The following is a 14,048-nucleotide window of genomic DNA, read 5'->3' on the forward strand; positions in this document are numbered from 1 at the left end:
TTCGTTGACATGCAGACTCGCGAACGTTTCAAAACGATGTTGGTTGAGCATCTTCGCGACGACTTTTTTTTACGATTATTAACGCTGCTTATATTTATTACGCGGTACATGCTTGTCGCGCGCGCGCGCGCAATACAATATAAATGCATGCAGCACACTAACGACTATGCTAGCTGGCTCTAAACATCCCTTTAGTTTCTCTCTCATCCGCAATCCTTATTTTCTTTCTTCCTATGCCGAGTTTCTCCTACATTATCGCCGACAACTCGCTTCGAATCGCTCTTATTATACGCACTTTTCGATTTAATACATCTGCGCGAATACGGTCATCTCTCTCGGCTCCTATTCATCGTTGAAATTTGTCTCACTCTCTCATTCTCTCTCTTTCTCTCTCTCTCTCCTCTCTCTCTTTCTCTCTCTCTCTCTCTCTCTCTCTCTCTCTCTCTGTCTGTCTGTCTCTAGCTCTATAACACATTAGCAGAGCTGCTGCTTTACTTCTACAAACCTTTCGATCTTAATCATTATTTATGTGAGGTTTAATCGTATCTCTTCGGTCGATTTCTTTATATATATTAATATATAACCATCTTAGCCGCTACGATTAATTCACATATATTCGTTTATCTACCTCTTTCATTCTTTCATTTTATTCTTGTTTGTTGTTATTATTTGTTTGTTTATATATAACATGCCCATAGTTTACCGTCTTCTCACACGAAAACTCATTGACGAACTTCATTAATAATGCTAACTCCGTACGATATTTGAATACAATTCAATTAATACATGAAACTCTCGATGAATATATTTCTTCTCTAATAATGCAACGATAGAAAAAATGCACTATCGCACCTTTCTTTTCTCTCTTTCTTTCTTTCTTTCTTTTTTTTTTTAACCATCGAATCTAAGAATTTGCGTGTTCTTTTTTTTCTTTCTTGTTTGTTTCTCCTCTGGAGACATTTATTTTTCATAAAAGAAAAGAAAATGATATATATATATATATATATATATATGTATATATATATGTGTGTATATATCGTGCCATGATTCTCATTTTATCAATGAAGTTTTCGAAAATCTGTACAAATAATGAAAGTTTAATAATGCTGCAAGAAATAATAACAACCATACTTTCTTTGCATTAACGAACCTGCTAAATTCTAGATTAGTTTTCTCTTTTTCTTTCTTTCTTTCTTTCTTTCTTTCTTTCTTTCTTAGTTTCTTATACACGAAGAAAGATAATCGTAACGTAACTCTCGAAATGCGTCAATATGATGATGTCAACAGATGATGCAGAATGAGTCTAATCGATGTTACCGTAAAATATGGTTGTGTCGGGCATGTGAAAATTCTGCTTATTTGGTGGGAGGGGGGGAGAGAAGAGAGTTGCAAAAATCGTGCGCTTATAAAACCTGCGTGGGCTGTTGCGCCGGCGTGGAAACAGTACCAGCAGCGGATGCTGGAGGTCCGATGGGTCCAAGATCTCCGCTGCTATTCGAGGCACCAGCTGGCGTGGATACTCCCATAGCGGATGCTGTCTTCATGAAGAATTTTTCTAATTTAACGATTATATGTTTGCCATACGTATACTTGCGGAGACTTCCTAAATGCGGGCGAATCTTGTGCATCAACACTTTACGTTGTGCAGGTTCTGCCACGTCGATCATCTTCTGTACCACGTAATTAGCGTATTGATCCTTCATCATAACGTTAAGCGCGCTAGTTTGCAAACAGATCAATCGAATAATCATATAATTAATAAGTTCAACATTATACGTACGTACGTACGTACGTACGTACGTGTATGTGCGTATCTATACACAATTTGAAAATTAGAAATTTATTTACTTGTCATTGAAACCGCAGACTTCTTCAATGAGAACAGCACGTTCCTGTCTCGTAGCATGTGTAACACATTTTTCCACGACGTTGCTTGCAAATTTGTGTTGAGAAAGTGCAAGTACTTTACCCCTAACGCTACTGATCAATTGTGTTTTATCTTCTGGCTTTCCATGCTCTAAGATGAAAATTTATAAAGCGATTAATTTGAGAATAAATAGATAGGATAGAGAAATTATATTGGATAATTATTTTACTCACCGAGTACATGCTGAATGACGTAATTACCATACTGATCTTGTATAAGCTGATCGGTGGCAGCATGCAATTCTTGTAAGATCCCTTGTGTTTGTTCCGGAGTGCAATGCTCCAGTATACGCTGAATTACTCTACATCCGTATGGATGAGTACTCAATGAATAAACTTGTCCAGCAAATGCTCCGATAACGAACTGTAATGCTCTTGGTTCGACACATTCGATACATTTTTGAACAACGTGATTTCCATTTTGATCTTTAACGCATTTCAACACGTGCCCATCTAATTCTCGCACTATTTCTTGTTGCTGTTCCGGTCCAATAGATTCAAGAGCTTTTTGTATTACTCTGCAACCATACATCTGTAGTGCCAGAGGTAACACATGGCCTCGAACCTGCAATTTGTAAATGATATATTCGTTTGCAAAATATTTGTTATTTTATTTTATATATATATATATATATATATATATATATGTATATTATACATATACTAAATATTTTTTATATATTATTTTATTTGATTTTTTTCTTCTTAATATCGATAAAATAGCACTAAAGTTATCAATACGAATAACAGATTTACGCATGTACAATAATTATACCTTTTGCGCTAGAGTAGATTTTTGTTCGGGTGTTCCAAATTCAAAAAACTTTTGTATAACATAATTCCCAAAAACATCTGTCATAAGAGAATAAGCAGAAGCAAGTATCTCTTGAAATACAAGATGTTTCTCACTGGCAGAAGCACGTTCCAACTTTTGTTGAATGAAACGTGAACCGTGTTGATCTTGACTGAACTCAACGATATGATTAACCAAATCACGTAATTGAAGACTTGGGAATCTGAAAGAAGAGACAACTTTGAATTTATTACGGAGAACGTATTTTCTATAAAAACCGATTCGAGTGTAAAATTAAAAGGACAATAACCGATTATTTCTAAAATCTTCCAAAAGACGAGATCGACCTCCAGCATTTTTGTCTCCGATATTCGTAGCTCCCGTACGACCAGCTTTACCGACCAAATTCGGGAAAAGAGAACTACTCGAGCCAAATACGCCATTAGCTGTTAGTGCTGGTACAGCGCTTGCACGGAATTTAGCTTCGGCACCTGGAGCAGCTGATACTCGATTCGCACCTCCTACAAGTCCACCCAAGGATCCTCCCAAAGTTGGTGGTGGAGTCAAAGATAATCCTAGTGGACTCGGAGAAGCTGTTACTGTACCTAAACGTAAAGTAATTTTTTACGAGTTATACAACATTTCAAATTTCTTTAAGGTTCTTCTTTAAAAGAAAGAACAGTTATAATAACAAAAGTATATATTCACCAAGAGCTCCATAACTTTGTGGCCATTTCGCTCGACTGTACTCCAAACTTGGGCTAAATGCCGATGTATTTCTATCGAAGGAATCCCTTCTTCCTGTCGATGATGCTCCAAGTCCCAAACCTGAACAAATGATAATAAATTATGAAAATAAATAAATAAATAAATAAATAAATAAATAAATAAATAAATAAAGCAAATTAAATAAGTTCATTGTCCTATCATCTATCAACGATCTTCTATCATCTTTCTATCATCTTCATTTTGAAATATCGACAAGAGATGTTTATAACGAAACAACATGAAATAATTAAAGATGATAATAAAAGCATGCAGGCCACGTTTAGTAAATTATGTACAACACAATCTGTCATATAGTTAAAGTCGATAAGAGTTAATAAGACGTGAAAACGAGCGAGTCGACGAGATTTAATACCTGTTGTTTGAAGTTGGGCAGGAGAGCCCAATGCTCCAAGAGGAGAACCTCCGTATCCCAAAGCCGCTAGACCTGCGGCAAGTCCTGATCCTTGTTGTTGTGCTTGTTGTGCGGCAACTGCCTGAGCTTGCGCAACGACCGCTGCTGCGCTGCACGCTGCCAGACCTGCACCGAAAGCCCGCAACCCATACACACTCTTAGTTATCAATGAATTCGGCCTGTGTTACAAAACCATATACCGTCTAAAAGCTTAGTCGATACATCTGTACACATGCACGTACGCTTCTTTGCATTTATAACTATCATTTACATATACATACATAAATGTGTGTGTGTGTGTGTGTGTGTGTGTGTGTGTGTGTGTGGGTGGGTGGGTGGGTGTATGTAGATATATGTATATTTATTTATTTATATATATATATAATGTTGTACTTTAGTCACAATATGGTTAACAGGTCGCACACAAACATGATTTATATACAAAATGCAATCGATGATAGACAAGACGTTATAACATTAAAATCAAGATTTACTAAATATGACTTTTTCAAACTGTTTTAGCTTAAAAAATATACATGCTCGTTTAATGTGAAATCGTGATAGAAATCTTAATGCAGATGAACCCGGTCTTTAGACTTTGGATTGAATAGGAAAATGGCGACGTTTATTATCGCTTGGAAATATTACCTAAACATTCACCAGGCGTAGCATTACTATGGGATGTCGGAGTCGCCTGTGAATAGAGACTCGGTGGCGGAGGAGCAGGTGGTCCAGGAGGTGGTTGAGAAGGAGCTCTGTTCACTAGAACGGGTGCTGGGCTGACTAATCTCATCGGAGTTGCCGCGGAACTAAGGCCGCGTACACCGCCCATAACTATGGATCCATTTTGATCGTAATAAGCTGGTATGACCTGGTATTGACCTTGAACCTATAAAAAGAAAACAAATTTCAATGTTTCAGAATGAGTTTACTCGAGTAGGTTCCGTAAAAACGAAGACGCGTATTTGCGGCACAACAACGAAACGGACGAAGATTTTTTGAATCGTTTACCGTTTGTGCCAAATTATTTGCGGTGTCTTGAGCCGCAGCCGCAGCTGCCGCTGCCGAGGAAGGTGTCAAGGGTCGTCTCGGTGGCGGTGGGGCCGCAGCTTGCGGAGGTGCTTGCGGTAGTAGACCAGCGGGATAAACCCACGGGCCAACTCCATAATACTGAGGTACCACTGGTGGCGGTGCACCAGCTATCAAAGCTCCTACGTATGGTTCTTGTCCACTGATAACGGTGTACGGTGCCGTGGGAAAATTTTGTTGTTGCTGTTGCTGTTGCTGTTGTTGCTGTTGAGCCTGAGACGCGGCCAGATATTGTTGTTGTTGCTGCTGCTGTTGTTGCTGTTGAAGCAATTGAAGTTGTTGCGGTGTTGCACCTTGCGGCTGACTGCGAAACAATTGCTGTGAACAAAAAAATTCGATAGGGATTCTCTCTTAGTTTTACGATTTTATTTCTCGAATTCTAAATAGAACGTGATTCTATTAATAAGATTTTTACAGGCGTGCGATTAGAAATAAGAAACAGCGATCTAAAATCATACGCGTTCTCGTTATTTTCAAGGAACACGCACGAGAACCGAGAGATACGAAAAATTCTACGAAGCCGAGGCGGCAAGGAACGACGAAGAACGTCGAAGTTCCCCGTCGACGGTAACGTAAGAGAGGCACGTACAACAAATCGGAGACGCCGGAGTTCGTTCTCTTGCTGGCTTAGGTCGACGACCCCCTGCGGACGTTCACCGACGACGATCGTTCGCCTTCTACTACCACCACGTTTGTACCGGTTGTTGCTCCAGACTTTAATTGACCAACAAACGCGGCCACGATTTACCGTGACGCGTTGACTAGCTTTAAACGGCTAGAAAACTCTATATACCTGGCCCTTTTCCAATCCTCTTGCTGTCATCGTCGTATCAAAGTTTCTTTTAACCGTTCAACGATTACATATTACGTGCACGACAAAACTAATATTTCTACATCGATGATCTCTCGATCTTTATTCGATCGATCGATCGATTTCTGATCGGATAGGAAACATTTCCAACATTAGCGATTTATTTCGCGGGAATATATTTTTCTGTTGGAGATATAAATTGATCGGACGATGAGAAACTTCGAAAGAAGAAGAGCAAGGCTAAGTTAGATATAGAAGTTATTATTATTATTATATATATATATTAGAGGCTGTTCGAACCATCCGAGCGACACGCTCCAGACCTCGAAGGCAGCGATGCGTTTCGGGTATTAACCTCTTCCGGAAGCAGCTCGCGCTTGAACCAAGGCCACGGTTACACTCTGCGAATATTCTACGCGTAAACCGCGAAGATCTCTCTCTCTCTCTCTCTCTCTCTCTCTCTCTCTCTCTCTTTCTCTCTCTCTCTCTCTTTTTAGATCTTTCTTTCCGATCTTCGTTAACAACGTTCACGCCGAGTGCGCTTCCCCTTCCTTCCCCACCTATTCTTCTTCTTATTTCTCCTCCTCCTACCCCCAAGACGTTAATTAGACGAAGTAAATTTATCTTTTAAGATGCAAGTTGAATGTACTGTTTATGAACGAGAACAGAAAGAACGATATATATATATATATATATATATATATATATGCATATACATATGTGGTCGCCATGATGGAGTTTCGTTAAACGCGAACAAGGTCGACAGGCTATTCGGTCATTGGCGTAATTCTGTAGCGTGGGGTTACGCACGAGAAGTCATTATTATATCGTATAGATGGTCGCCTCCCTATAGTCACGGTTTAGCGGAGATCTCAATGGAAATATCATGACGATTGCATTTGAAAAGAGCTTGCTGAAGTGAGCTTGAAAGGTCGAAGGGTGGTAGGTGTTGTTGCGAGAATAAAGTGAGTGTGTGCGCGAGAGAAAGAGAGAGAATGTGTGTATGTGTGTGTGTGTTAGGGGAAGAAGGTGGAAAGGGTTCGATTTCGAACGGGTGAGAGAAACAATGCCGATAGAGAATATAGTTTTCTAGGTGAGAATACGGGCTGAGTTACGTGTCCCTAAAAGCAAGCAAGCAAGCAAGCAAGCAAGCAAGCAAGCAAGCATGAGTCACACCATCGAATACATAAGGTTTCCACCACTAGAGTAACTGTACGGTTTGAGGCTTAAAAATCCTTCTCGTTTAGAACAACGACGACAGAGAGCTATATATCGATTCTTCCTTTTCGTTCATGCAAAACTCGAAACTCGAGTCATAGTCTCGGGTTAGCACGACACGTTTATTGGCAACCATTATGTACTAGTGACTACATAAACCAGCGACGCTCGTGGTGAATCTTAATAATAATAAAGTCGGCCGTTCATTTAAAAGGCACGTACGTATGCGAAGGAGGTAAAGAGAAAAGTCAAGTGGAACTTCGTCGAGAATGAGGAAGAAATATAGATAGAGGGAAAGAAAGAGAAAGAGAAAGAGAGAGAGAGAGAGAGAGAGAGAGAGAGGAATAGGGGGAGAGAGAGAAAGAGAAAGAAACGTTAAACACACGTTACGTACGTACACGTGAGATACTAAAAATCCAACACGAAAACGGGTTTGTTAAGGTAGAGAGTTCAATGAACTTATTGGAACACGCTCGTTTGACTTTCAGAACGATAGCCCTCGAGCGATCATTTTTTAACGTTAAGTTTATACAACCGATTGGTTCGAATCTGTAACACCGTTTTACTCGTAGCATCCCCGAATTACAAGAGTAATAATTATTATTATGGTAGTAGTAATATATAGTAGTAATAGTAGCAGTAGTACTTAGTGGTATTAGTAGTAGTAATAATAATAAGAACTAATAGTAGCTAATAGTAGCTAGTAGCAGTTCGTGTTCGTAACTAGAAATACAGCAAAAATCTCGACGAGATTCTCGTCACGAGAGGTGGAAGGGAAGAGAGCAGAGCAACTAGACTTCGAAGCAGGAAGAGAAATCGAGGAACGCGCCGGCCTGGAACAGATACTGTCGTGAGCCTCGTCGAATCGGGACACGCATCCGCGATCGTTGTTTCGTCGTTCGATGCTCGCGAAACTCAACGCGATCGTCGTGTCTCGGACAGCTAACTGACGACGACGTTTCCTTTTCGATCATTTAGAATCAAGCACTGTTCTCCTAGCTCTAGTTTTTAATTTAAAACTCGATCAGCTGTTAATTATTGAATCCAATTTCAATAAAAAAAAAAAAAAAAAAGAAAAAATGAAGGATTCGATTAAATCATTTAGATTGTTTTTTTTTTCTTTTCTTTTAAATAGACAGCAAAGTAATTTATTTAAAGCAGTATCGATTGAAAATGCTACATTTTTCAAGATTTATGTAATTTCTTCTTTTTGATTATAGTTTTGATTCAAAACTCGAACAATTGTTCATTATCGAATACAGTTTCGATGAAAAAAAAAAAAAAAAAAAGAAAGAAATATATCGAGGATTCGATTAAATAATTTACGTTGTTTTTTATTGTTTAACTAATTTATGGAACCACTTAACTAATTTATGGAATATAGTAGTAGCTGTAGATGTAACATTTTTGAAAATGTAATCGTAAAAAATGTAAAACATATCTTCCTTTACGGAGTTAAAAAAGAAAAGATTAAAAAGAATCATGAATATTATTTTTCTCAGCAAATTTATGTTAATTTCGATCGATGTAATAATACTAATGTTATATGACCTAATGTTATAACAGGTAGGAAAATATTCTTCGGGTTAAATAATTCCATGATAAAACAAATTGGTATGAATTTTTAACATTAGTATATATACGTAGATCGACGTACGTATATTGTACACACATATATATATGTACATATATCCCTCTCATACCAGAGACCGTTATATGATGAACGCGAACGAAAAAGTCGTCCTTGAACCTCGACGAAGTAGATTTAGAAACGAGATATTACGTAAATTTGCTGGCCCTCTCTTGAGGTTGGCGTCGACGTTCTTGGAATAAATAATCTTGAACAAGCAATAACTAACCGAAGTAACGTAAATGCACGCGTGCAGAAGAAAAAAAAAGGAGAGAGAATATAAAAAAAAAAAAAGAAGAAAGAAAAAAGAAAAAGAAGTTTAATGTTGGCAACGAACGGTTTATCGATCGGTCGAAGAACTCTCGAGGATAGTGTTCTTCGTATTCAACGACGGAGATGACGTTGTACCCGGGCGTTAGCTTCCGGGCCATTTATCGAGTCGTGATTAGAATCCTATGATGACGAACGTGCTGCTATTGGTGAGAATCTTTTGTAGAACGGCAAATTTGATTGGCCTTGATATCCTTCCTTCGAAATGAGGAGGGCCAAAGAAAAAGAGAAAAAAAAAACAGAAAAAGAAAAAGAGAAGGGAAAGGATGAGGATAAAGATGAAGACGAGGAAAAGAACGAAGAGTTCAGGATGACGTGGAAGGAAGAAAGAAGGATGATATTCGTGGAAGTATCTCGTCCCGCGTGAAATAAAAGTACAACGACGACAAATCGTCGTGGCGCAACCCGTTACTTAACCGCTTCAGAGCACCGTTAGCTCGACTAACTTGCCGCGTACGGAATATACACGGGTACCTCGACCGCTATCGACCCGACCGCCATTTCTTCTTCTTCTTCTTCTTCTTCTTTTTCTTCTTTTTCTTTCTTCTCATCTTCTTACGAATAACGTTCGTCGTTAGCTCATTAATGCAGAAATGTTTATGAGATACGCGTTTAATACGTAGAAAACGTACGAGAATGGTCGAAAGTATGGAAAGGAATAAATATTCTGATATAATGACGAAGATAAATGGATAGTTAGATAGATAGATAGATAGATAAATAGATAGATAGATAGAGAGATAGATAGATAGATAGAGATAGAGAGAGATAGAGAGAGAGATATAGAGAGAGATAGAGATAGAGAGAGAGAGAGAGAGAGAGAGAGAGAGAGAGAGAGAGAGAGAGAGAGAGAGAGAGAAGAGAGATTGAGAGATAGAGAATGGAATTTCGTTAGACTATACTCGAGGACACAGCATCATGTGCTTCTTGGTTAAAAGAGGTCAAGGCTCGCAGTGATCGATTACGTGATAATCTGAAGTCTTTGATCTTGGTTTGTCTTGTCGATAGGGACACGGTCGTAAGGATACGATCGAATACATATATACACATATATATATATGTATATATGGTCGCGTATCGTTATGATCATTAAAAGATATTAGAAAAATTAAATATATTTATTACTTTGTATTAGATCGATCAACTTAATAATAACGATAATAATAAAATAAATAAATAGAATAAAAATAACGTACATTTATAAAAGTCTATTTTTATAATTATTTTACTATCATTTCCTGAAGGACGATCTTTCAAGCTTGTCATCAATTTCGAAACGCAGCAACGTGAATCGTTTGAGATTTCCTACCGTTTAGCGGCCTTAGCATCAGAGTGAGTGCTTTCTAAGTAAATAGACGAAAACAGATAGATAGATAGAGAAATAGATAGATAAATAGATAGAGGAATAGATAGATAGATAGATAGATAGAGGAATGAATAGATAGATAGATAGATAGATAGATAGATAGACAGCATGGAGAACCGCTGGCGTTAATGTTCTATCGGTAGAAAGAAACCGGTTTCCCAGACGCACTCGGAGAGAGAGAGAAAGAGAAAGAGAAAGAGAAAGAGAAAGAGAAAGAGAGAGAGAAAGAGAACCGATCGATTTGACCCAAGCCGTGGTCGATGTACAGAGACCATGCACGTACCTACACCTCCACTTCCTCCTCTTCTCTTCCTTCTCCTCGTATTACCCTTCCTTCTACTCCTTCCCCCCAACCCTCCACGATTCCCTTCGACCTCACAGTTTGTAGTTTGTACCGTTTTCCACGGACAAAAACTCTTGGAGTTCCTTCACTCCAAAGCCACGTGACATTCCGGGACTACTACGAAACGACGCCGGTTGTTGATCGAGAGAAATAATAATGAAAGTCAGCTGGGAGGAAAAGGAGTGAGAAAAAAAGAGGAGAGGAGAGAAGAGGAGAGGAGAGAGAGGTAGAAAAAAAGGAACGGTTTCTGAATTGCATGTGACAGAGAATAGAAAGAGAAAAAGAGGGAGAAAGAGAGAAACGATGGATGGCACGCATGGTGCTGGATGCACCGTGTGGGATTCACCAGAAACAATAGCCATTGTCAACTGTTCTATCCGCGGACTCATCTCGCGCCCGGCCTTTTCCCGTTATATGTACGAGAGGCGCGTTGGTCTACTTGCAAAATTCAATTAAAATAAACTTTCGCAGCCGGTGTAAGCGAAGCTACGCGGAACAAAAAGGAAAGGGATTGCGGGGGTGAGAGAGAGAAAAAGAGAAAGAGAGATAGATACAGGGAGAGGGTGGAGGGGTACAGAGATGAAAACGGAAGGAAAGTAGCGTGATAAGGGCTCGGGCCACACCTTGATATCAGATACCTTCTCTTTTTCACCCTCACACACACACATACACACACACACACACACACACTTTCTTTTTTCGTCATAGCTTTTAGCAAAATGACGCGGATTTTATTATCGGATAGCCTTTAAGGGCGCGGTCAGGTAAAGCCCTAGAGCGAAGCCTAATGGGACGTTAATCGGGCCTCGCCTTACTCGTGTTCGCTCTCTCTCTCTCTCTCTCTCTCTCTCTATTTTTTTTTTTTTTTTTTTAACCAAAATGAGAGATGAACGCAGGACATGCGAATCATCGTTACTACGTTATTATACTTTTTCTATTTTCATTCACTCTTTCCTTCGAAATATTTCAGTTCAGAAAGATTTGAATGTGTCCCCCTAAAATGTTTGCTTGAGATTCAAAGATTTAACGATGATGTCATAGATTCTTGAAATGATTAGTTTTAAGTGTTTATACGACAATTATTTTATTGTGTGTGTGTGTGTGTATATGTACGTATGTATCAAAATCTATCAGTCGATATATAACGATACTGAAAACGTTTAGTTTGTGCATATATCGAGGAATTGAATCGAGTCTATAAATTTATTTATTCTCATTTTTTTTTTCTTTTCAATACATCCCCTTTTTTATTTTATTTCAACCTTGTGTCTCATTGAAGATGATAGACAATCGGACAATATGAATTTTCTATAGTCAACCGCAATAATAATTTTATAAAAAGACCTTTACAGTTGGATTTATACAAAACCATAAATGGATCGATTAAAAGAATTTTTTATATCATTTCAAAAATAAAATACATAATTCCTAAAAGAAAAACGCGTGTTACAATTAACATTTATGTAAAATTTCGATTAAATAATTAATCACTTTCGCAGAGATATAATAAATAATCTTGAATATTCTGGTCACTAAATCAAAATGAAATGTCACAATCTTAAGAAGAAAAGCGTAGGGAAGGTGTAAAAATATACATAAATTAAACTATCGTGATAGTTGGAGCGTGCGAGTTGTAGTAAGAGCAAAGCGATCGACGAGGTAGATGTTAAAGCGGTGGATATATATATATATATATATATATATATATATATATATATGCACAAGGCAAATAGACGAGTGGAGAAAGCGTGTCGAGCGGAAAATCGAACGAAGCCGCTTTTACTGCGATTTTTGACGCAAGGATCGATCGAAAAGTTGGAAAGTGTAACCGAAGAACGAGCTTAGAAGGCGGATCGAAATTCGTCCGGTGGACGACGATGATAACGAGAAAGCGCCTTGTTGGCTTCTTATATATATATAATCATAAATGTGTGTATATATGTATGTGTGTGTATATATATATATCATATTTTACACACACACACACACGAATGTGCATATACATACGTATGTGAATGTATACATACAATATATACTATATATTTATATATTTATGTACGTATGTACGGATGTATATACGTACGTATATACGTATGTACATAGTACCGATCAACGAAGCTCGGTTTACGATCGAAACCTAATCGGCCGACGCCTACTTTTCGAGCTCGATTAAAATTAAAACGTACACGTAAAGAGATAGACGACCCTTCTTCGGTATTTTCTCCTAAGGGAATGAACGAGCTAGTATGAATTATTTTATACGCGATAAATGCAATTTTTTCCTTCTATTCTTTTTAAAATTCCACAAGAAGGTAGAGACTAATCCCATAATTATTTCCTAAGCGAAGATAAAAGACAACGGCGGAAGAAGAAAATATCCCAACAGCCTGCAAGTGCACTTATATATATTATATACATATATACATATATACATATGTATATATATATACATACATATATATATATACACGCGATTATTAAACCTCTTTATTTAGATCGATCGATTTTCAAGTCGTTCGAGGTAATTCAAGTATTAACGCGTTTATTACCAGGCAAATTTTACCTTAATGGATAGGTATAATTTATTAAAAAAAAAAAAGAAGGAAGAAAAGAAAGAAATAACGTGTGAATAATTTTTTTTTTAAGCATACTTTACATTTACTATAAATAATATTATAAGTGCTTCAACGAGTTGAGTAGCGGTAACAATTATTATACGGATAAAATGCGTTTGTTGATAGATTTTTAAAAAGTGAATATTTAAAGAGATATTTATCTCTTTCGATCCGTCCGTTGAACAGAAAAATTGGATACTTTCCACAAGACTGGTTATTGTCCTGACTCTAAAGCGTAATATATATATATATATATATATATATATATATATATATATATATTCATCTTCACTTAGAAAAGAGCTATAACCCTGCCCGGTCTCTCTCTCTCTCTCTCTTTTTTTTCCTGGTATCACCATTCCATATACTACGTTGATCTAATATTTATGAAACGGCGAAAGAATAAAAAAATAAAAAATTAAAAAAAAAAATTTAAAAAAAAAAGGGAAAAATAAAATAAAAAAAGAAAAACCTCAGAGGGCAAGCATGCCACCGATGTTCCCTAGTGCGGATCTTTCAACGCTTTAACGTTATATTTTTAACCTCGAAGCAACATCTCATCGTGCTTTGTTAAATGGACTTCCTCTCTCGGATCTTTCTCCCCGTTCGATGCTTACGCATTCAAGATTTATGCTTTATTTTCGTTCATATTTTCGAGATTTACCTTGTTAAAAAGATATGATATATTATTGGTAAATAAAAGAGAGAGAGAGAGAGAGAGAGAGAGAGAGAGAGAGAGAGAGAGAG

The 14,048-nt window shown here is 37.6% G+C and overlaps 1 protein-coding gene across 3 annotated transcripts in view; it reads right to left on the reverse strand.

Moving 5' to 3' along the window:
- Window positions 1–1,170: 1,170 nt before the first annotated feature.
- Window positions 1,171–14,048, reverse strand: part of LOC122626930 (maternal protein pumilio) — a 54,129-nt gene continuing 41,251 nt past the window's right edge. For 2 of the 3 annotated variants that reach the window (XM_043807535.1, XM_043807537.1), the window contains 9 exons: window positions 4,911–5,306; window positions 4,548–4,788; window positions 3,861–4,025; window positions 3,428–3,547; window positions 3,030–3,324; window positions 2,702–2,942; window positions 2,101–2,491; window positions 1,849–2,017; window positions 1,171–1,719 (listed from right to left, as the gene is read on the reverse strand). In XM_043807535.1, coding sequence (XP_043663470.1) covers window positions 1,404–1,719; window positions 1,849–2,017; window positions 2,101–2,491; window positions 2,702–2,942; window positions 3,030–3,324; window positions 3,428–3,547; window positions 3,861–4,025; window positions 4,548–4,788; window positions 4,911–5,306 — 2,334 coding nt within the window. In that variant the 3' untranslated portion in view covers window positions 1,171–1,403. The remainder of the gene's footprint in view (window positions 1,720–1,848; window positions 2,018–2,100; window positions 2,492–2,701; window positions 2,943–3,029; window positions 3,325–3,427; window positions 3,548–3,860; window positions 4,026–4,547; window positions 4,789–4,910; window positions 5,307–14,048) is intronic. The other variant, XM_043807536.1, reaches the window with a different exon arrangement.

The sequence above is a fragment of the Vespula pensylvanica genome, chromosome 2 (assembly GCF_014466175.1).
Source record: "Vespula pensylvanica isolate Volc-1 chromosome 2, ASM1446617v1, whole genome shotgun sequence".
Taxonomy (NCBI): Eukaryota; Metazoa; Arthropoda; class Insecta; order Hymenoptera; family Vespidae; genus Vespula; species Vespula pensylvanica.